Source organism: Odocoileus virginianus, chromosome 23, assembly GCF_023699985.2.
Source record: "Odocoileus virginianus isolate 20LAN1187 ecotype Illinois chromosome 23, Ovbor_1.2, whole genome shotgun sequence".
Taxonomy (NCBI): Eukaryota; Metazoa; Chordata; class Mammalia; order Artiodactyla; family Cervidae; genus Odocoileus; species Odocoileus virginianus.
Window position 1 is genome coordinate 45,420,879 of NC_069696.1, and position 24,765 is coordinate 45,445,643.

A 24,765-nucleotide genomic window follows, 5' to 3' on the forward strand; every position below is an offset into this window, starting at 1 on the left:
CTCCCTGTTGGAATGTTAGCTGTGAAAGGGCAAGAATATTTGTTTATTTGTGTGTAGTACCTGACCCCATAGTAGATGCTCAATAAATATTTGTTGAACGAACAAACCAATAAATAAATATCAAATAACTTATGCATTGAAAAAAAAATTGCGTGGGAAGAGAACTTAAGTTCAATTATGAGACTTAGAATGTGGGAGAGGTGGAGGAAGACAGGCTAAGTTAAGGAGAGTGATCACTATGTGGTTTATGACCACAGATTTCTTACCTTTGTACTTTAGAACTAAAACAGACCACGGAGACATCGATTCACTCATTTTAAAGAAGTCCAAACTAAGGCTTAGAAAGGTGAGAAGTCATACTTCTGTTCCAAATTACCTTTTAAATAAAGGTGGTAAATTCTGAGACAGTGTAACAATTCACGATCAATGATGATGGCATTAATATTTATTGAGTGCTTATTATGTACCAAACATTTGCTTAACCCTTTATATCTCACTTAATTTCTGCAACTAGCCTGTGAGTCTCATTTTAGAGATGAGGAAACTAATACTTAGAGGTTTCTTCACTTGTTGACAGAAACATAGTTACTCGGTGATAGAGCCTCTTCAATACCAGCCATTGGCTGCAGGCTTGTCATGTACAAGTGTTTTGCTGGAAACCAAGAGATCAAATAGAAAGATGTGGTTTTCCCCTTCTGAGGAGTTATGTATTAGACCCCTGGAATGTAACAGTAAGATGTACATATTAGATCAGTAGCTTTCAAATGTTTTTGATCTCAGTAAGAAAGAAGGCGAGGGTCGGATGTTTCAAGAGAACAGCATTGAAACATGTATATTATCTAGGGTGAAACAGATAACCAGCCCAGGTTGGGTACATGAGACAAGTGCTCGGGCCTGGTGCACTGGGAAGACCCAGAGGGATCGGGTGGAGAGGGAGGTGGGAGGGGGGACTGGGATGGGGAATACATGTAAATCCATGGCTAATTCATTTCAATGTATAACAAAAACTACTGTAATGATGTAAAGTAATTAGCCTCCAACTAATAAAAATAAATGAAAAAATAAAAAATAGAAAAAAAAATAAAAGGTGACTACATCTCAAATGAAAAAAAAAAAAAAAGAAATTTGTATTTCAATAAATGCACACATATTTATCCTGGAGGAGGGCATGGCAACCCACTCCAGTATTCTTGCCTGGAGAATCCCGTGGGCAGAGGAGCCTGGAGGGCTACAGTCCATGGTGTCGTGATGAACTGGACATGACTGAAGCGCCTGAGCATGCATGCACACACACACATTTATATGTTTTTTAAACATATACTTTCATAACTGAAATTAAAGTTTTATCCTTACTGTGTGCTGTACCTGCTAGTACTTTTTTTTACATGCTGATCCTTTCTATTCTATTTCATTATATTCATTTTATTCTATTTGCTGTTTTAAGACCAGTTACATTAAATTTGCTTCATAGCCCATGCATGCATCACCTATTGAAGCAGGATATTTTATGTATATTAACAAAAGATATTTTATGTGTTAGGGGGGATAAAATGCTCAATACTGATAGTCCTCCAGAGCTCATGTAGCTATTTCTTCTGTTATTTATCTCTGCATTGCTAATTTTGCTCTATCAATTTAAAAAAATATTTGTGGACTCACACGTATGGTAGTGAGATTAGCTATCTAACTCCATGCTTTATTTCCCCAACTTTCAACCTCCTAATGCAGTAACGGTCAATTTTTATATAATAAATATCATTTCTATTCTATGCTGTAAATATCGTTGATCACAGAGCCACATTGTGTATTACAATACATTTCCTTTCTTTTTATCTCTCTTAATTTCTTCTGGAGATAATTGCCCTGTTTTCTCACATTCATAGCTTTCTGTGTGCATGTTTGCTTGGTTGCTTCAGGCGTGTACAACTCTGCACAACCCCGTGGACCATAGCCCACCAGGCTCCTTTGCCCAAGGGATTCTCCAGGCAAGAATACTAGAGTGGGTTGCCATGCCCTCCTCAGCTTTCTGTATACCCATCTTTAATTTTTTCTGAAATGTCCCATCATATCTATCACCCACCTATAATTAGTCCCTTCCCCCAAACTCTGTTAGATAATTTCCCAGCTCGCCTTTTTCCTGGAGACTTCACCTCCGGAAGACTCCAACCTCCAGCTCTGTCTGGTCTCTGTTCCCAGCCTACTGTGTCTGTCTCTCTCTGGATCTTTCCCTCACTCTCTCTTAGGTGGGCACTTCTATTTTCTGCATCTCAGGTTTTTTTCTCTATTAAAAAAAAAAATATATATATATATATATATATATATATTTGGCTATGCCAGGTCTTATTTGTAGCATACGGGACCTTTAGTTGTGGCATGTGAGATCTGGTTCCCTGCCCAGGTATCACACCCAGGCCCCCTGCACTGGGAGCCTGGAGTCTCAGCCACTGGACCTCCAGGGAAGCCCCTCAGGTCTTTCTCTTTCTTGGTTCTCGCCCTCATTTTGCATCAACACATTTTCAAGAAAGTTCCAAAGAGAACAGGGGAGAGTTTTCCCGAGTGCCGGCTTGTCTTACGGTGTCTCTAGTTTATCCTCAGCCCTCGGTTGATAAACTGGGCGCAGGTTTAGTCAGAAGTATTCTCCCAGGATTTTGAAGGTATGGCTAGCTCTTCTCCTGCTGCAGATGTTGAAAGGTCCGGTTCTTGTTTCTTCATGTATGACCTGGTTTCTTTTACATCATAGCAGATAGTGGTTATGTTCTTCCTGCGTGTCCAGCACTGTTCTAAGTGTTCTGCACTATTTAATGCTCAGGTTATCCTCTCTGTGAGAGAGGGATTGTTTTCTGTATTTTACAGAAAGGCAACTGAGGCGTGGAGAGGCTAAGTAGCTTAGCGGTGGGAGAGGGTGGTTGACTGGGCACTTTACTATTGGAGGATTGGGGCAGGGGTGGTTGGCCATTTCAGGGGAGCCCTCCAATTCTGAACATCTCACCTCCTCTCTGGGGAGTTAGACTCCTGCCTGTCCCTCAGAACAAAATGAAGGTCTGAAGAATCCCACTGTTAACTATGCATGCATGCTAAGTTGCTTCAGTCATATCTGACTCTTTGCAACTCTGTGGACTGTAGCCTGCCAGGCTCCTCCGTCCAAGCGATTCTCCAGGCAAGAATACTGGAATGGGTTGCCATGCCCTCCTCCAGGGGATCTTTCTGACCCAGGAATCAAACCCACATTTCTTATGTCTCCTGCATTGGCAGGCAGGTTCTTTACCACTAGTGCCACCTGGGAAACCCTTCAGTTGTATGACCTAAGTGTTAATTTAGCCATTCTTGAATCATTAAACATTTTAGGTTATTTCCAATTTTTGACCTTTACAACAGTGATGCAGTGAGTTGAAACGATAGTGGTTTGGCAAAATGTACAATACTACTAAAGTTAAGGCTCGTGGTAGTTTGGGGGAGGCTAGAAGAAAATGAGAAGATATATGTGACAAGTTGAAGAAAAGCTCAAATCTATTTGTTTTTTGGCTGTACTGGGTCTCCTTGCTGCGTGGGCTTTTCTCTAGTCGTGATGCACGGGCTTCTCATTTTAGTGGCTTTTCTTGTTGCAGCACACAGGCTCTAGGTTGTGTGGGCTTCAGTTGTTGCAGCTCCCGGGCTCTAAAACACAGGCTCAATGGTGGTGGTTCACTGGCTTATTTGCCCTGCAGCACGTGGGATCTTCCTGGACCAGGGATCGAGCCCACGTCCCTTGCATTGGTAGGCAGATTCTTTACCACTGAGCCTCCAGGGAAGCCCGAAAGCTTCATTAATTGCAGAGGCACATAGTACTTTTTTCTGGTGAAAAGAAAATGTTCTTGTCAATTAATTTTTTCTCCTAGACACATATTGTTCCTTTCAGAGAGCCATGGCCTAGGCTAATGGCTGTATTTACTGGGCTGGGACTGTCCAAGCGACAGGAATAATCTTTGATGTTCTTTTCTAGGTGTTTACCTTACTGTGGATCGCTGACTGGATGGTGCATCATTTCTGGAGGAAAGGAAAGGACCCAGATAGCTTCTCCATCCCCTATCTGACGGCGCTGGGTGATCTGCTTGGGACAGCCTTGTTGGCCTTAAGTTTTCATTTTCTATGGCTTATTGGAGATCGAGATGGAGATGTTGGAGACTAATAAATCCTACAAGCCACTCTCACGTAACCAAGAAGGAAATCACAAGACAACCACTTATGACTCTTTTTCACAATTTTTAATTCGGTAGTATGACTTCTGCCAGGGTAGTCTTCAGTTGGCCCTGATTCCATTAAATGGCCTTAACACTTTTTTTTTTTAAGGAATTTGTGTTGAAATGAGAATGAACAGTATTTGTGCTGCTTTTCATAGAATAAATGATAATTTGACATAGACATAGACACAAGCTCAAGCTCTGAAATTGATTAACTAGAAAGGAATATAGGATGTTTACAATGAATAATTTTAGAACCACAGACATAGCAGAAATGTATTGTCTTACTGTTTAACTTACTGTTTAATGCCAAGAGTTCTGGTTTCATCTTTCTTGTCTCACAGATGTATTTGTTCTGCAAAGCAAACTTTAAAATGAAAGGGGCCCAAGCAAGCTTGTTTTATTTATGCTCACCTCTCTGCCAGCTGATGATCCATTTACCAATTTGTTTGCTCCTCACCTGACCTCAATATGTTCTGCTGAGTATGAGATAAACTCACTTTTATCTGCTTGTATGAATTTCTCTGTGCCAATGCTAATTTTATTTCAGCCCTGCAAGTTCTCTGCAGGCTATCCTTTAAACACAGAATTGCCTTTAGTGAAAGCAACAGGTCATTTTGATGATTGATTTATTGAAAGAAGGTTGATCTTTTTCAGAAGACTTAGTAGTCCAAAATGAGATAACCTGAGCAGCATTTGTAGATCAAGATGGTATGAGAAATTGTGTGTGTGTGTGTGAAAGAGAGAGACAGAAGCTGTTGATGGAGTGCTGAATCTTGGCTTGTTGATAGCGAAGATCATAGTGGGATATTAGCATTCTGGAGAAGGAAATGGCAACCCACTCCAGTGTTCTTGCCTGGAGAATCCCAGGGACGGGGGAGCCTGGTGGGCTGCCATCTATGGGGTCGCACAGAGTCGGACACGACTGAAGCAACTTAGCAGGAGCAGCAGCAGCAGTTATTCTTTAGCATATTTTATTGACATGCTTTTGTCACGTGGCATAAAAATTTTGCTCTTGCCCAGAATTTAGTATTTGTTAGCTACATTACAATTAATACTCCTTCTTATTTTTTTTAAAAAGGTAACATTTAATGTAATCAAAATAGCATAAGATTTAGAATGAGCAGATGGTTCGTTTGTTCTCCTTAAGAGGTCTGCTGAAACTTGCAGGCTTGCCATTTTAAAGGCGGAGTTGGTGGGTCACCTCAGTTCCTGTTCCTGCCTGTGCATACCATCTCCGCACAGGTTCACATCTGCATGGGACTATCAGGTACGCTGCTGTGGTTCTCAAATATTTTTCTAAAACTCTGATCTGTATTCGAAACACTTGACCAACACCTTGGTAATTCAATAGGTAAGCATTTTTTATATTACATACATTTTGAAAAATACAGTGGAATCTCTCAAGATTGTCAGATATTTAATAATCTAACTGATAAAGGGAAGAAGAAATGCACATTGACTTTGATCATCATGGTTTAAATTGTGAGTTAGTGTTAACATTATATAAATAGTAGGTTGTTTGTATATATATTGAGGGAAGTGTTCTTATTAAGCTCTTTAAAATAAAGGGACTGTGGTTTAGAATTATATATTTTGCTTATTTTAAAACTTTGATTATTCCATTCTTCTGCCTTATAATGAAGTTGTAAGGCAGAGAACTGAACTAATTATAGAATTTCTCCTTTGGAGAGTTATAATATCATGTAATGAACATTCTGCAAAATTTTTTATTTAAAAAAATCCGTAAATAATTTCTTTGATTTTGTTATAAAGCACTTGTAAATTATTTATATTTGGGCTGTATAATTCATAAGCATTTATATTTCCCAGCAATTTCTGTTTTCATTTTTTTACCTAAAAAATGGATAGCAAATCACATTTTTAAAGGATTTACCAACAACTTTAGTGCATTACATATTCCGAAGCACATTCAAATACATCATGTTATTTAGTTCTCACAATAGTACATGTGAAATAGGTCAGATAGATATTCCTATCTCTATTTTATAGCAGAAGGAAGCGAAAGTCAGCCAAGTTACATTTTTAATGTTGCACAGCTACAAAGGGCCCCAAATTGTGATTTAGTCTAGATCATCAATCTCCTAAGCCAGTTCTTTTTCTGTGACCCTCCAAATGTACCAAATGTATACAACTTGTCAACTCTGAGGAAATCAACCACAGAAACAAAATTTTCTAAAGTAGAATAGAGTATTGCTATATCTTTCCAACTTCGGACAGGGAAATCTTCATTTAATGTATCTTACTGGTAAATATAGCTAAACTCTAAAATTATTCATGTTCCTAAGACCAAGGAAATCAAAGGTAAATGAAAACTTTAGAAGAAAGGACAATGCCTTATTTCATAGAATATTTAATTGCCTTCCCAAATCTAGCTGTTTTCCATAGATGCTAATAAATGACTAGAATGACTGATTTGAGTTCTGTCCTCTTTCTTTTTTGCTACACAATCTTTGTTACAGCAATAAAATATCTAAAAGACATGTAATGGGGAAAAAAATTAAGACTTGTAAAAATCAGTCACCAATTAGCTGAATTAATTTATGAAAGATTTAAACTCTTTTAAATTATTTTTACTTTTTTTTGAAAGCCTTTACATAAATATAGAATGAATAAGATAACTTTGCCTACGCACAAAATGCATTTATTATCAGTTGTATGTAAAGCAAATTAGCAAAGTTTATTTTTACACCACATAAGTTTGCTTTCTGAACTTCCTCTTCTCACTAATTTATCAGGCACTTTATTTAAACACGGATAATCTTTTCAAAGACTTTATTTTTGCCCGCCAATCGCTTTCTATTCTTTAAGAAATAAAGTTTCTTAGAACCTAATAAAATAGAAACTTTTAGTAATGTATCTTCTGGGAGACACTGAAAATTCTATGGCACAGACTATCAATGATGTAGCCAAATGAAGTACATTTTTAGGGGTCTTTCAGTGATCGGGTTTCCTTGCCTTATAATACAGCTCCTGTATAGCATACCCATTTATAATGGGCATCTGCCATCTCTGAATTGTTGTAAACTCAAATAATAAAATTTAAGACATATTTACCCAGCCTTATTGTACTTACTTCTTGATAAACTAGATGAACATTTGGCCTTGTGGAACTCACCCAGAAGAGAATGTATGTATGTTGTTTATGAGCATAATAAATTGAGCTCTGACCACACCTAGACCTCCACTTTACTGCTTTACCACTTTTTCACTCTTAAGTACTGTCCTCATTATTCAGTTTACATTTCTTGGCCCGTCAATTCAGACATCCTCGACTATCTCCTTCATTCCTGTTGGACAGCTCTGGTTAAATACAGCTCTCTGCCAATGCTTTGCCTACACTTGAACAGCTGAGCATGGCTCATGAAGAACACACAACAAATCTTTAAATTCATAACCTCGGACATGAAGCTAACCCTCAAAGGCCCAGCGGCCTCCACTATTTGTCTAATCACTTCACTCTTTGGGAGATCAGGCTTTTGTCCCTACCACTCTACCGAAAGTATACCTGTTGAGGTCACCAGTGATCTCCATGTTGCAAATCTAGTGCTTAGTTCTCAGTAAGAATCCTCATCTTGTTGTTCAGTTGTTAAGTCATGTCTGACTCTTTGTGACCCCATGGACTGACCTCGTCAGGCTCCCCTGTCCTTCATCATCTCCCAGAGCTTGCTGAAACTCAGGTCCATTGAGTCGGTGATGCTATCTAACCATATCATTCTCTGCCACCCCCTTCTCCTGTTGCTTTCGATCTTTCCCAGCATCAGGGTCTTTTCCAATGAGTTGGTTCTTCATATCAGGTGGCCAAATTATTGGAGCTTCAGCTTCAGCATCAGTCCTTCCAGTGAATATTCAGAGTTGATTTCCTTATCCTCATCTTAGTTTCTAAAGGTATTTGACAGAGTCTCCTCCTTCCTTGAAATACGTTCTTCACTTGACTTGTAAAAAAAATCTGCTTTTGCTTTCCTTTCTGCATTGCTGGAAGCCTCGTCTTCGTCTTGCTGGTGGTTACTCTACCTCTTAACCTCTAAGCATTGGAATGCCCTGCAGCTCGGTTTTTATTATCATTTCTCTATTTTTTATCCCTAGGTGACCTCGCCTGATTGTTTCAAATGACATCTGTACCTATTACCTAAATTTCTCAGTCCAGACCTCTCACCTGAGCTCCACATTTGTATTTTCATACTAAACTACCGAAGGATCACTGAAGAAATCAAAGAAGAAATTTTTAAGATGCCTATAGACAAATGAAAATGAAAACATCACAATCCAAAACCTATTGGATGTAGCAAAAGCAACTCTAAGAGGAAAGTTTATAGCAATACAGTCTTACCTCAGGATACAAGAAAAATCTCAAGTAAACCGCCTCACAAAACACAAAGCAAAGTAGAGAAAGAAGAACAAACAAAATCGAAAGTAGAAGGAAGGAAATCATAAAGATCAGAGCAGAATAAATAGAGATGAAAATGATCAATGAAACTAAAAGCTGGTTCTTTGAAAAGATAAACAAGATTGATAAACCCTTAGGCAGAGACTGATCAAGAAAAAAAAAGGAAAGCACTCAATAAAAATGAATAAGGAGAAGTAACCATGGATACCACAGAAATACAAAGGATCCTAAGAGACTACTACAAGCAACTATATGCCAATAAAATGGACAACCTAGAAGAAATAGACAAATGCTTACTTAGAAAGATACAATCTCTCAAGACTGAACCAAGAAGAAATAGAAAATATGAATAGATCAATCAGAACTGAAGTTGAAAACTACCAACAAACAAAAGCCTAGGACTTGATGGCTTCTCTAAATCAAACATTTAGAGAAAAGTTAATACCTGTCCTTCTGAAACTTCTGAAATACCTATCCTCTTCAAAAAATTGTAGAGGAAGGAACACTCCCAAACTCATTCAATGAGGCCACCATCACCCTGATACCAAAATCAGACAAAGATACCACAAAAAAGATAGGCCAGTATCACTGATGAACACAGACACAAAAAATCCTCAATGAAATAGAGCAGACTGAATCTACCAATACATTAAAAGCATCACAACAGTGATCAAGTGGGATTCATCCCAGGGATGCAAGGATGCTTCAGTACCTGCAAATCAATGTGATATGTCACATTAACTGAAGAATAGAAATCATATCATCATCTCAATAGATAGAGGGAAAGCTTTTGACAAAATTCAACACCCATGTATGATAAAGACTTGCCAGAAGGTGGACATAAAAGAAACCTCATATTATTTCATCTTGGTCTTAGCAAAGAAGCATTTTGCTGTAATGGAATAAACACATTGATTTTGTGTGCCATAAGAGATGTTAGAATGTCTTCCTAGTCCCAAGGCTACATCATGTTTCCTAAGAGTACTATAGCACAAACATCTTCAACTCATTGGGCTGTCTTTTGAGTAGTAGGAGTTCTTCATACATAAATTATCTATGAGATATGAGCCTAGCAAATATTGGAGAAATTGCCTATTTTATTCTTTAAATTAAAAAAAATTTATTGAGATATATTTGACATGACATTCTATTAGTTTCTGGTTATTATACAGCACAGCAATTCCATATATGTATATATTATAAAAATGATCACCCCAATAAGTCTAGTTACTATCTGTACCCACACCTCGTTACAATTTTTTTCCTCATGACTGGAACTTTTAAGGCTCATCTTGTTCATTTCCTGCCCCAGTCTCAGAATTAGCAATTTCTGCAAGGAGCCCTCATTCCTTTTATTGGAAAATAGCATTAGAAACCACTGTCTGGGCGCTGGTGTATTCGTTGCTACTGGGCAGTGGTTGCTTGCAGGCCCTCTCAGCTAAGAGAGCAAGGAAACATGTGTATACTAACCTATGCATCTACATCTCCATGTAAATATTTCTATGTGTAGCCGTCTATATATTAAGATAAACATGAGTTCATACTGATGTCTCCAACTCTGTTATTGCGAGGATTATTCTAGCCTCTTCCTCTTGCTTACCCATAAATTCCAACAATGAGAAGCCTGGCTCACCATCTGCTATGTATTTACTTAATTGTCCAGTTCCAATACACGTGTGTTGGGGTATCAGAATTGCTAACACACGCCAGTGTTCTTGCCTGGAGAGTGCGATGGACAGAGGAGCCTGGAGGGCTGCAGCCCCTGGGGTCGCAGAGAGTGGGACCCGACTGCGTGACTACGCAGAGTAGCACGGGGCGGAGGACCTGGCTGACTCTTCCTGGATCTGACGTCCAATCAGCCGAGGCCAACAGAGTCAGAGCTCACCCGAAACTGGCTGCCTGCATAAGCCCTCTTAGGGCAGAGGAGAGGACTGGCACCTCTAGGGTATACACCGAGCCAACCTTCGCACCCCAGGTAAGGCGACCTGAAAAGTTATTTTATCAACTGCTAAGAATAGATCAGGAAACAACCTTTTGCTTATACTGTGTGTTACTCTAACTTGGTACTTTCAGAAGTAAAAGTTGCAAGGTAAAGTTATATAACATAGAGAGCTAAGAGCCTAAAAATAGCCTGCTACACACAGAATGTGCATAGAAAACACTTGGATTTTTTTTTAAATGGTAAATCTCCAGATATTCTTAGATTGAATATGAAAAATTTCTTTTCCCCTCATATCAAAAGAAGTTTCTATCAGGTAAAACCACAGAGAATGCAAACAGCTGCAGGAATGAGAAGCAAATGGATTCAGCCTAAATCATGGTCAAGTTAACCTGTATTTCGTGAGAAACTCTGGGCCCAGTGCTGTGATGATATTAAAATAGCATTTGAGTTCAGTCTACTTCATGGTGGGCCTTCCCACGTGGCGGTAGTGGTAAAGAACCTGTCTGCCAATGCAAGAGTCTTAAGAGAGACAGCTTCAGTGCCTGGGTTGGGAAGACCTCCTGAAGGAGGAAATGGCAACTCCAGTATACTCACCCTAGACAGAGGAGCCTGGCAGGTTACACTCCATCAGGTCACAAATAGTTGGACACAAGGGAAGCGACTTTGCATGCATGCACTATTTGGTGGTGATGGTAAAACTAAAGGCTTGAAAGGTGATTTCCGGAAGTATTTTGCTTTTTGTTATTCCGTTTTTCGGGGAAGGCAGTAGTCAAGTCGCTTTGCAATGTAGATTTCCTCTGTCTTGCCTTTTTCCTCCTCTTGGTGAATCAACAGTTGATTGTTCTATCAGTGCTGGGGTGTTAGTGTCATACACAGTGTGAATGTGTGCACTGATGTGAGTGTCTGTGTGTGCATTGTTTGTAACTGTCAAATCTGGACTTGATGCTATGATTTGAATTTGATAGTATACATCACATATGATGATAGACATCATATAAGGCACCAAGAAAGTAGCTTCAACTGCTTCAAGTGAAAGTTAGTGGCTCGGTTGTGTCCGACTCGTTGCGACCCCAGGGACTGTAGCCCACCAGGCTCCTTTGTCCATGGGATTCTCCAGGCAAGGATACTGGAGTGTGTTGCCATGCCCTCCTCCAGGGGATCTTCCCAACCCAGGGATCGAACTCGGGTCTCCTGCATTGTGGAAGATTCTTTACCATCTGAGCCACCAGGGAAGCCCTAGTATTACCTAAGGTTTGTTAAATGACCTCTCAAAAGGTCATCATTTGAACAGGCGATTTTGTTGCTGTAGCAGATGAATAGATAATACATGATATATACATTCACTGGAAAATGTGTGTTTTTTTTAAATTATTACTTGTGTTTTGGTTCCCTAATGCCTTAATGGTTTCTGCTAATAGCATTTCGGAAACTGAATATAACAAAATGTGAGATGCCTAGCTCATGATAGATGCTAATTGGATTTGGCACAATCTTGTGATTCTGTATAGCTTAATAGTAAAGAGACAGTTTTTATAGGGCTCCAATGCAAGCTGATCTAGACCATGAGTGGAGTTAATGAGTTTTCACTATACACCATATGTGAAGCTACTCCTGCTGTTAGTGCTGAGGAGATTTCCAAGGATAAAACAAGGTACTTGCCATTCTTAGTAAATAATCTCTGAAGGGGTCAAAGATGTATATATAAGAAAATTCACAGCAGTTGTTGATAAGAGTAAAAACTGTAAACAAACTAGATGTCCAACAATAGAGGAATGGTTTTAAAATTATGGTACCCAATTTGCAAAATATATGTAAAATATACATCATCATGTATGATCATATTTTCCCCAAACATTTAATGACATGGGGAAATTTTCACAATATAAGTGAAAACTCAGGATATATGCAGTTTGACCTTATTGTGGATTGTCTTCTACCAACCCTCACCTACGGATTAAGGAGAAACAAGGAATCAACTTGGTTTTACCAATTTTCCTGGTAAATTAAGGCAAGGAAACTATAACACAGCCCAGGCAGGGAGGAATAAATATTGCAGAAAGGAAATGAATCCTCACAAAGGTCAGGTCTATCATTTCAGAGCTTATTTTAGGAAAACAGCGTCAGTACCCACATTTATTCATTTCCTTGGGGTCTCCATCTCAACCCCAGTGAACTGGAGTACTGGCCACTGAGATCCAGGCTCACTGCTGCCCCTGGTGGAGTCAAAAGAAACTGCAGGGAGTGCAGCCACTGGTGGTCTTAGAAGGTGAAATTTGCCAGACAGGAGCAAGTCTTAGCGAGCTTACTGTTTCTACAGGGATGAGTGACAGGCAGTGTGCTCTGGGGAGGCCACTGGGAGAAGAGACAAATGGAGAGAATTCAGATTAAGTGAGGTCCTTGTGGCAGGGCCCTGTAGGCCTAGCCAGTGTTTCTCACTACTGCATATGAGTCAGTTGAGTGCCTGAAAAAGCATGGATACCTCTACCCCACTAACTGGGTCAGCTGTGTGCCTGGGCACCTCACAGCCCTGGGACAGAAGGCAAGAGTGGGGCAGTACCAGTCCAGTAAACCAGGATGCAACTAGTCAACTCCTCTTCTCCCTAATTGAGTATGATTTTGCCGCAGCCATTGAGTCAGTTATCAAAGGACTTGCTTCCGGGAAAAGGTCATTGGAAAGGCTGGTCTCCTGTCTCACCTTGTGTGAGCCACAACACCCCCCTTGCCGTAGACTGCTGAACATCAGGGGGCTTCAAGTGAAGGCCCCAACTGTCACCAGACATGCTTTGGGGACAGAATGAGTAGGTGCCTGCCACAGGACTCACAGTGACGTGGAGCAAGAGGATGGGGGTGGGGGTGGGGGTGGGAGAAAGAGAAACCCATGTGTGATGTGTACCTAATGCATTTTTAGAAAACTGGAAAGAAACACATCAAAATAACATTGGTTATAGTGAGATTTCCAATGCTTTTCTTTTCTCTTTGTGCTTCTCTATACTTCTAAAATTTTCTTTAGGGAACATGTATGACTATTACTGTATTTTTAGAAAATTATATGTCGTACAAAAAAAGCAATCCTGGACTACCAAAAGTTTGTTTTAAATGGGGTTTTCAAGTGAAATTTGCATCTGGAGTATTCACTTGACTCTAATGATTATAATAGAGGGTGTCATATATGTTTGTAGTGTCCTCATCATCAGGTTACTGTCGTCACTATCACTTGATACTAAGTTGATTGACACTGTCACAGGATCGTGATTTAAGGACTTCCTGCATTCTTTTAAGGTGAGCAAGTGACACCTTCTGTGTGCAGTTGCCAGGATCATACAGGACAAGAGCACTTAATTTCATTTCCTAGGCTTCCAAAACCTCTATCAAACATGTATTGGGCAAAATATAACTTGTTTCATTGAGTATTATACACCATGGTATCTTCTTAAGCTCTAGTGTGCAACAAAATATGTTAACTAAAACTTTAGTTACTCTGTTCCACCCTGCTCTTGATCAGATTATTGGAGTAAGCTGTCCTTTGGATCCAACTATCTCAACCACATCCATTGAAATGTGCCATCAGAAGTAAGATGGTGCCCTCAAGTCTATTAACAATGTTGTTGTTCAGTTACTCAGGATTTTGAGCATTTCTTAGCTAGGATGTGCTGTTGTTTAGTCCCTCAGATGTGTCCCAACTCTTTGCAACCCCTTGGACTGCAGCACACCAGGCTTCCCTGTCCTTCGCCATCTCCCGGAGTTTGCTCAAACCCATATCCATTGAGTCGGTGATGCCATCCAACCATCTCATCTTCTGTCATTCCCTTTTCCTCCTGCCTTCTATCTTTCCCAGCATCAGGGATACACACCCACGAAAGTAAAGGGACATTTTGGGCCCACTTAATTTGGTAAATGGAGATGATTTGATTAGCTGGAGAAGATCTTGACTCCTAAAACTGCTAACTCAAGTTACCAAAGTTCTTCTTCAAGTGGTTCTGAAGGATGGAAGTCTGGTCACTTTTCTTTCATCTGTCACCTTTGTGAGCAGGAAACACCAGTAGGGTTGACTTTGAGTTTTAATTCAAAGATTCTGAAGCAATTCACATGAAGGGATTTCAACTTTTTGGTCACTTAATCCAGAAGGTCAGATAAATTCAGGACAAGAAAAATGTGGTTAAGGCCTCAGAGGAATCAGCTCATTAATCATGTTTGTGTGTGCGTGCTCAGTTGTATCTGACTCTGCCACCTCATGGACTGTACCCCGCCAGGCTTCTCTGTCCATGGAATTTTCCAGGCAAGAATACTGAAGTGGGTTGCTATTTCCTACTCCAGGGGATTAACCATCCTGCATGAATTTAAAACTATTCTGTGTAGGCTCGTGGGTATACATAGCACCAAAATTAGACATACATAAGTCACCGAGGCTATGTAACACAGTTATTGACTATACAAAGCTCTGACCTGTGGATTAGGCAGTCTCACAGTTCATTAGGGAATGTAATTAGTAAGCGTTTATTGGATTTCATCATGGGCTCCTGAGCAGACTGGTATGGGAAACACCTTGGTAGATATTTTCAGACGAATACCTAAGTGAGCATCCTTTCAATGTCTGAAGTGAATTTTCAGATATAGATTCAGTGTCCCATGGGGTCACAAAGAATAGGACACAGCTGAGCAACTATCACCTTCCCCAAGCTAAATTCTCATCACACCTTCCCACCTCTCTCCCATCATCAGTGGCTTCGTTTTCCTCCACCACATTAAGTAGGCTTTTCTGCCAAACCGTCAAAGTCCTTCGTGGTGTTCCCTCCTTCATCTCACATTTTAAAAAATTATTTATTTTGGCTGTGCTTGGTCTTCATTGCTGCGCGCAGGCTTTCTCTTATTGCCGTGAGTGCAGGCTACTCTTCACTGCGGTGCGTGGGCTTCTCCTTGCAGTGGCTTCTCCTGTTGGGGAGCACCGACGCTAGAGCGCACGGGCTCAGTTGCTCCCAGGCGCGTGGGATCCTCCCAGACCAGGGACAGAACTCATGTCCCCTGCCTTGGCCGGTGGACATCCGACCACTGAACCACCCTCATTTCCCTTTGACACAAGCTTTTGCTGGTGTCAGGGCTGGCCTCACCCCCCATTTCATCACCCGTGCTACTTCTCATTACTTTCTTCCATGGCTGACTCCTGTCTAGCACTGAACAAGGAACCATTTCTGGAGAAAGAGGGAACCAGAGGTAGGTAAACCCATGGCAAAGAGATGGAGAGGGATGCATATTTGAATCTGTAAGGGGGCAGTCATGGTAAAAGCTTTCATGAAATCTAAGCAGACTGATTCTTTGAGCAAAGGTTTTCAACACTAGCTGACCATTAGGATCACCTGGGAAGCTGTTCTAAAATACGGCCACCTGGTTCCACACTCAGAGATTCTGATTTAATTGCTTGAGGTGGGGCCTGGACTTTCAAAGGTTTTCAGTGTTCCAGATGATTCTAAGGTGCAGCCAGGTTAAGAGCTACCCCTTCAGAGCAGGGTTCCACAGGCTTTACTGTTTTTGTCAATCACGGGAGTGGGGGTGGGGGAGCTTTTGTCACAGTGATGATCCTGGCTCAGCGGGCTGAGGCTGAGGCTGATAGTTGCGTTCGTGGAAGATCCCCAGGCGTGCTGCTTGTGTGTGTGTGTGGATTGCACTGTGGATAGCAAGCTCAGAATGTCAAAGCTGGAATAGGGCACCAACACGCACTGTGCATCCGAAAAGAAAGTGAAGTCAAGCATGTGTGTGTTATGTTGCTTCCATCCTGTCTGACTCTGCGACCCTATGAACTGTAGCCCTCCAGGCTCCTCTGTCCATGGGGATTCTCCAGGCAAAAATACTGGATTGGGTTGCCATGGCCTCCTCCAGGGGATCTTCCCGACCCAGGGATGAACACCATCTCTTAAGTCTCCTGCATTAATGCCACCTGGGAAGCCCAAGATAAAGCATACTTGCTGTTAAACTGCTTTTCAACCAAATAGGATGATGATGGCAATGCTAACTTGAAAGCTGGGTAAACATAATTCAAGTTTCCCCCGACCTCACCAATCTGAGTACAGGTAAGTTCTCATGGTTACAATATGCTTGTGGCACTTGCTCAAATGTCTCCTGAGCGCTCGGTTTGTACATCACCGAACCCCCAGCCCCCCGTCTGTGTCTTAGCCAGTGATTTCTAAGTGGTCCTGGGCGGGGAGGGTCTCTCGGTTCATTCCAACAGTAATTCTCTCAGGTTCTTCGGCCCAGGATCTCTTAGCTCGTGCTAAAACTCAAGATACCAGCTGGGGAGGGAGGGCCTGCCCTCAGAATCTGGTGTTCCCTGTCAAGTCTCCCAGGGGTCCCAAAGCTGCAGAACCTCGGAAGTCCAGAGCAGGGTGCCCTTCCAGGGCCTGTGCTGTGCGTGGCCCACGCAGCAGCGACAGTTATGCCTTGACTCCCCAGATGCATTCAGTGAGGGGTCAGACCTGCCAGCTTCCTGCTGGATCAGTCAGATTCTCTTCAGACATGGCATCAGATGCTAGCTGCAGCCCCTCTCCAGGCCCAAGTCCACACATTGGCCAAAACTCAGACATCATATCTGTCTCCTTCCAAGAGGAAAAGTATGAATTGGCCTCAAACCAAAAAATATGCCACCTGGAACTGGGTTTCTTACCTGTGGCATGGATAGTACCTGTGAATGCTGTGGGCCAGCAGTTCCCCATTCCCCCAGTTTTTTTGAGTGGGGAGTATCACCATTTGGAAATTTCTCTCAAGATGCATCTGGAAATTGAAATTGCAGTAATATGGAGATGAAGTCTTCCTGCCTATGCCCAGCCCTACTACTCACAGATAAGCCCTGTTGACTATTTCAAGGTCTCATCATGGCTACCTCCGATGTGAAAATGTATGGTTATACTTCTGCTTCGTGATTTCTTGGTTTTAAGCAATGTCTATGAAATTCCAAGGTGAAAAATGTGAAATTTAATTCACTGGTACCATCTTCTTTTCTGACACACTCCTCTTGATTTTTGTTGGTTGTATTTTTTAATGACTGGTTCTTACTTAGGTTAATTTTAAGTAATGTGCTTAGACTTGTTTCTTGGCTCATACTTTAGATACGGTGCTTTTACTTACTAATGTGTAAGATAAAGGAATATACATGCCTACATATTCCTCTCCTCTCTTTTCTTCCCAAGTCCAGCTAGCTGTTTAGTTACTTTGTTTATCTAAATGGAAAACAGTTTTGAAAGTTATTTTAAAATATTGTTTGATGAGGAAGTGGGGCAGGTTGACTGGCCATGCAAGACAGAAAATCTAATTTCATATCAGTGGGGATATTCCAAGAGTCCAGGTCAAATCCGTTTCTCTTCCTTTAAATTCCATCAAACAGTTTCAATCCTGCTGTGTATAGTTTGTTTTGCTTTTGGAACGAATACTTTTGTACTGTTTTGTACCCTTGGTGTTTTAAAATTTGTTCTTTCTTGTTGATAATTTCCCACCCACCTCCCAATCACTAATATCTTCCAGCTGTTTGATACATTTTGAAGCCAGGAATATGCACTGGCTTTTTCTAGGCCTTATCCTGTGAGTCCTTTTTGTTACACTCTTGAGTTTCGCTGTTCTTATAGATCACGTCACTGTCTTTCATTGATTTATTTTTCCTTTTGCCAAAGTAGAGCTTCAAATTACTCTCCCAGAAAACATAGGTGTTTGCATATCTAAAAATAAGTTTTTGCTTATCTGAGTTTTCACATGTCTGAAAATGGGTTTTGGGATAGCTGAATTTTTGCATATGTGAATATGTATTATATGCCTGTAATAATCTGATTAATGGCTTGGTTAATTTTACAATCAAAATCACTTTTGTTCAGAACCGCTTTGAAGGTATTTCTCTACTGCCTTCTAGAATTTAGTGTCACTGAATAGTGGTTAAGAGTACTAAGCCAAACTGCTGGGTTTTGTTTCGCTTAAGTTTTTGTTTATTTGGCTCTGACGGGTCTTAGTTTTGGCACGCAGATTATTCATTGCATGTTGTGGCTCTAGGTATGGTTCGTGGGCTCTAGAAGGTGTGGGCTCAGTAGTTGCAGCGTGCTGGCTTAGTTGCTCCTCGGCGTGTGGGGTCTTCCTGGACCAGGGACCGAACCTCTGCCCCATGCATTGGCAGGCAGACTCCCAACCACTGGACAAACAGGGAAGTCTCCAAACTGCTGGGTTTTGTTACCAAACTGAGGTTTGTTTGTTGCTCAGTATCCAATACTAAGAGTCAAGTGTTGGGTAAAAGGAAAAATAGGTTTATTAAAGACGTTGGGGAGAAATTTCCATGAATCCAAGATTTCAAAGAACCAACTCCCCAGGTTTTGTTTGGAGATTTCGGGGAAAAGAGGAAAGGGCTACATCCTGGGGAAGGGGTGAACTATTTTCAAAGATGATTGTCTCAGTCACAATTCCAAATAGTGGTCATATCTCACTTGTGGTTGGAATATTATCTGAGCCACAGGTCTCTGGTCGGCTAGTCCTGGTTCCGCATGATCTGGGGTCTACGTGCTGGGGCAGCATATGGTTAACTTTTCCACCTGTTGGCAGTTCCAGCGTCTGCCAAACAGCTCAAAGGTACGGCTCAAAGCATTGTCCATAGCCCTGGAGGAGGAACTGAAGTCCTTGACTTTGTTTAATGGCTGAGCCATTATTGTTTTGTCTTGCTTGACTGTTTTTCCTGCAGCATTTTCTCACTGCTCTGACTAAATTTATTTTTTGGATAAAGGTTTTCTACAGACAAGAGGTAGGCAGAGAACATGGGGTTGGGATGGGCAGCTGTCCTGAGAAGACCCTGTAGGGTCTACTCAGTTACACTTTGAATCCCAGTTTGCTATCTGCTGGTTTTATATCCATGGGTAAATTCTTCCAAGTCTTCATGTAAAAAATGGTAATAATAATAACAGTAGTGGTGGTAGCAGCGGCAGCTAACTCATAGGTCTATTTTGAAAATTGAATTACTTAATATATATCAAGTTAAAACAGCTACTCACACACAGCCCTATAAAAGTGTTGGCTCTTTTTTGGAATCAATTTTATCATTATCTTTATATTTATTCTGGGTATTTTGAAATTTCATGATACTAAAGCTCTGTAGGTCCCTTGCACTCAATAAACTTGGTACTTAGAACACCCTTTCAAGTATCTTTCTTAAACTCTGGAAATCTAAAAAATAGTTTAAAAAATACTTTCATGGCTTCCATTTTCTCTCTTCTTTCTAGAGCATCTTAGTTAAATGTAGGCTGTGTTGGACTGAGATTGTGTGTTTCTTATCTTTCTTCAGATTTTCGTTTCTTTCTATATGCTGGAAGATCTCTTCTATTTCTTCCACCTAATTTAAATATTACATTTAAAATTTCTGCACCCGTATCTTGATTACAAACAATTTCTTGTTCTTTGTTCCTTTTTGGAGTTTTTAATGGACATAATTAATACCTATCCACATCTCTCTGTGGCTTTAGTTAGATTCATGGTCTCCAGTTTCTGCTAAATTATATCGGGTCCTTCAGAATGTGATGACAATGGTCCTTTACAGAGGCCTCACATCTTTTGAACACTCTATATTTTAATACTTCTCTATGATACTAGCTTCTACTCACAATAGATGTATTTTAAAAATCAAATTTGCAACTCCCAGTAACTAGACTTTGGTTCTGTCAGCCAAAATACGTTTCTAAGAGAATTTTGATTCTAAAGTTGATTGTCTGAGGGAATTGCTAGGACATATGACATCCATTTTGTGCTGAGGGGAGGCAAAGGCAGGATTCCTCTGCGATCTGTAGCAGCAGGGACCACAGATCACCCTCCGCCAGACTAGTTTTGTGATGTGGTTTGGAAGATGTTCCTGGAGACTCCAGGTTGATTCCTCCTATTCTTTCAAGATTGTCTAAGACACCAAATACCCAATACCATGCTTTCCTGATGATGACTCTCTAGCTGAATTTATCCCCCCAATTCCAGATTTTTTCAAACTGCACACATAACCTTGGCACATGGACACTCAGTGAGCCGCACTTCCTGGTATTCACGCCTTGGTATAATCCTCCCTTTGAGTGTGGACAGGATGAGCATACTGCCTCACTTCTAATGAATAGACTATGGCAAACGTGTACTTGTTGTTCAATCACTCAGTCATGTCTGACTCTTTGCAACCCCATGGACTGCAGCATGCCAGGCTTCTCTGTCCATCACCATCTCTCAGAACTTGCTCAAACTCAAATCCATTTGGTCAGTGATACTATCCAACCATTTCATCCTGCCACCCTCTTTTCCTCCTGCTCTCAATCTTTGCCAACATAAGGGTCTTTTCCAATGAGTCAGCTCTTTGCATCAGGCGGCCAAAATATTGGAGCTTCAGCATCAGTCCTCCCATTGAATATTCAGCGTTGATTTCCTTTAGGATTGACATGTTTGATCTCCTTGCAGTCTAAGGGACTCTCAAGGGTCATCTCCAGTACCACAGTTAAAAAACATCAATTCTTCAGTCAGCCTACTTTATGGTTCAACTCTCACATGCATACATGACTACTGGAAAAACCATAGCTTTTAATATACAGACCTTCATCAGTAGAGTGATGTCTCTGCTTTTTAATAGCTGTCTAGGTCTGTCATAGCTTTTCTTCCAAGAAGCAATCATCTTCTAATTTCCTGACTGGTATCACTGTCCGCAATGATTTTGGAGCCCAAGAAAATAAAATCTGTCACTGTTTCTACTTTTTTGCCATCTATTTGTCATGATGATGGGACTGGATGCCATGATCTTCATTTTTTGAATGTTGAGTTTTAAGCCAGCTTTTTCACTCTCCTTTTTCACCTTCAAGAGGCTCTTTAGTTCCTCTTCGCTTTCTGCCATTAGGATGGTGTCATCTGCATATCTGAGGTTGTTGATATTTCTCTCAGCAATCTTGATTCCAGCTTGTGATTCACCCAGTCTGGCATTTCACATTACGTACTCTGCTTGTAAGTTAAATAAGCAGGGTGACAATATACAGCCTTGATGTACTCCTTTCCCAATTTGGAACCAGTCCCTTGTTCCATGTCCAGTACTAACTGTCAAGAGTCCTGTCCTATAAACAGGATTCTTAGGAGACAGGTAATGTGGTCTGGTATTCCCATCTTTTTAAGAATTTCCACAGTGTGTTGTGATCCACATAGTCAAAAGCTTTTGTGTTGTCAATGAAGCAGAAGTGTATCTTTTTCTGGAATTTCCTTGCTTTTTCTATGATCCAGTGGATTTTTGGCAATTTGACCTCTGGTTCCTCTGTCTTTTCTAAATCCAGCTTGTACATCTGGAATTTCTCAGATTGTGTACTGTTGAAGCCTAGCTTGAAGGATTGTGAGCATTATTTTTGCTAGCATGTTCTGTTGTTCACTCAGTAGGGTCCAACTCTTTGTGACCCCATGGAGGGCAGCACGCCAGGCTTCCCTGTCCTTCACCATCTCCCGGAGCTTGCTCAAATTCATGTGCATTGAGTTGGTGATGCCATCCAACCATCTCATCCTCTGTCGTCCCCTTCTTTTCCTGCCTTCAATCTTTCCCAGCATCAGGGTCTTTTCCAATGAGTCAGTTCTTTGAATCAGGTGGCCAAAGTATTGGAGCTTCAGCTTCAGCATCAGTCCTTCCAATGTATATTCAGGGTTGATTTCCTTTAGGATGGACTGGTTTGATCTCCTTGCAGTCTGTGTGAAATGAGTGCAATTGTAGAGTAGTTTGATTCTTTGGCATTGCCTTTCTTTGGGACTGGAATGAAAACTGACTTTTTCCAGTCCTGTGGGCATTGCTGAGTTTTCCAAATCTGTTGGCATATTGAGTACAGCACTTTAACAACATCATCTTTTAGGACTTGAAATACTTCAGCTGGAATTCCATCACCTCCACTAGCTTTGTTCGTAGTAATGCTTCCTAAGGCCTGCTTGGCTTCACACTCCAGGATGTCTGACTCCCGGTAAGTGACCACACCATCGTGGTTATCTGGATCATTAAGACGTTTCTTGCATAGTTCTTCTGTATATTCTTCTTAATCTCTTATGTTTCTGTTAGGTTCTTGCTGTTTTTGTCCTTTATTGTGCCCATCTTTACATGAAATATTTCCTTGGTATCTCTAATTTTCTTGAAGAAATCTCTAGTCTTTCCCATTTTATTGTTTTCCTCTATTTCTTTGCATTGTTCAATCTAGAAGGCTTTCTTATCTCTCCTTGCTATTGTCTGGAAATCTGCATTCAGATGGGTATATATTTTCTTTTCCCCTTTGCCATTCATTTACCTTCTTTTCTAAGCTATATGTAAGGCCTACTCAGACAACCATTTTGCCTTCTTGCATTTCTTTTTCTTAAGGATGGTTTTGGTCACTGCTACCTGTACAAGGTTACTAACCTCCATCCATAGTTCTTTGGGCACTCTATCAGATCTAATCCCTTGAATCTATTTGTTACTTCTACTGTATAATCATAAGGGATTTGATTTAGGTTATACCTGAGTGGTCTAGTGGTTTTCCTATTTTCTTCAATTTAAGCCTGAATTTTGCAATAAGGAATTCTTGATCTGAGCCACAGTCAGCTCCAGATCCTGTTTTTGTTTTTGCTGACTGTATAGAGTTTCATCATCTTCAGCTGCAAAGAATATAATCAATCTGATTTCGGTTTGACCATCTGATGATGTCCATGTGTAGAGTTGTCTCTTGTGTTGTTGGAAGAAAGTACTTACTATGACCAGTGCATTCTCTTGGCAAAACTCTTAGCCTTTGCCCTGCTTCAATTTGTACACCAAGGCCAAACTTGCCTGTTACTCTAGGTATCTCTTTATTTCCTACTTTTGCATTCCAGTCCCCTATAATAAAAAGGACATCTTTTTTTGGTGTTAGTTCTAGTAGGTCTTGTAGGTCTTCATAGAACCAGTCAACTTCAGCTTCTTTGGCCTTGGTGGTTGGGGCATAGACTTGGGTTTCTGTGATGTTGAATGATTTGCCTTGGAAACGAACCAAGATCATTTGTTGCTTTTGAGATTGCACCCAGGTACTGCATTTCCAACTCTTGTTGACTATGAGGGCTACTCCATTTCTTCTAAGGGATTATTGCCTACAGTAGTAGATATAATGGTCGTCTGACCTGGCAGACATGCTGGGATGTCAAACCTAAGATTATGTAAATATAAGACTGTGGTTTCCAGCTTGGACACTCAATCTTTCTAGCTTTCCCTTGGGTTATTCACCCTAGGGAAAGCCAACTGCCATGTCAGAAGGCAGCCCTGCAGAGGCCTATGTGGTCAGAGAGCAGGACCCACAACATATTACATGAGCGAGCTGGAAAGCAGAGCCCCAGACTCTCAGCTGAGCTTGAGTGCAACCTCTCGAGACATCTTGAGCCAGAGGCACCCAGCTAAGCCACCTAACTTCTAAATTATTATCTGTGAGATAGTACATGTTTGTTTCTCAGCCACTATGTTGTGGGGTAATTTGTTATGCAGCAATAGCTCACTAATAAATATATCACAGGTTTAACTTGTCTAAAACCAAGCCCCCAACATGCTCCTCCTCCCAAGGTCTTCCCCATCTCAATAAAAGACTACTCTATCCTTTCAGCTTCTGAGGCCAAAAAGTTGGAATTATCCTTGATTTCTCTTTCTCTCACAACTAATAGCCAAACCATCAGCAAATCCTTCCAACTCTATCTTCAAAATATTTCTAAAATCTGACTCTTTTTTCATCCTCACTACTACCACCCTGGATGACTTCTTATTCCCAGAAACTCATTGAAATGATAAAGGGGGTAAACTCAACTGCTCAATATGTCATCTTCCACCAGGAGCTACCCTATTATATTTCTTATTGTCCCCGCTATATGATAGTGCCTTTATTTTTCTACTTGCGTTTTTTACCTTTTTACCAGAAGTCTTTGTGCCTGGTATTATGAAATTTTATAATGATATGCCTCCTGGGTATGTTTTTGTTCATTGTGGTAAGCAGAGTCTCTCCTTTACTTCTGGAAAATTTCCCACTATATTTAGATAATTTTCTACTCACTGTCTTATCTCTCTGGAACTCCTAAGTTGGAAATTGTGCCTTCTGAGTCAGTTAACCACTCTCTCCTCTTTCTTGTTTTTTATCTTTGTATCTCTCTCTTTTTTTTAATCTCCTTTCTGTGAGGTTTCATCTCCCTATCCTTCAATTGAATTTATTTTGGCTCTCCTC

The 24,765-nt window shown here is 40.8% G+C and overlaps 1 protein-coding gene across 4 annotated transcripts in view; it reads left to right on the forward strand.

Annotated features, from left to right (window-relative positions):
* The window catches only part of SLC41A2 (solute carrier family 41 member 2), a 129,954-nt gene extending 122,541 nt beyond the window's left edge, over positions 1-7,413 (forward strand). For all 4 annotated transcript variants that reach the window (XM_070454022.1, XM_070454021.1, XM_070454024.1 and 1 more), the window contains exon 12: positions 3,980-7,413. In XM_070454022.1, the coding sequence (XP_070310123.1) occupies positions 3,980-4,165 (186 nt within the window). In that variant the 3' untranslated portion in view covers positions 4,166-7,413. The remainder of the gene's footprint in view (positions 1-3,979) is intronic.
* Positions 7,414-24,765: the final 17,352 nt, after the last annotated feature.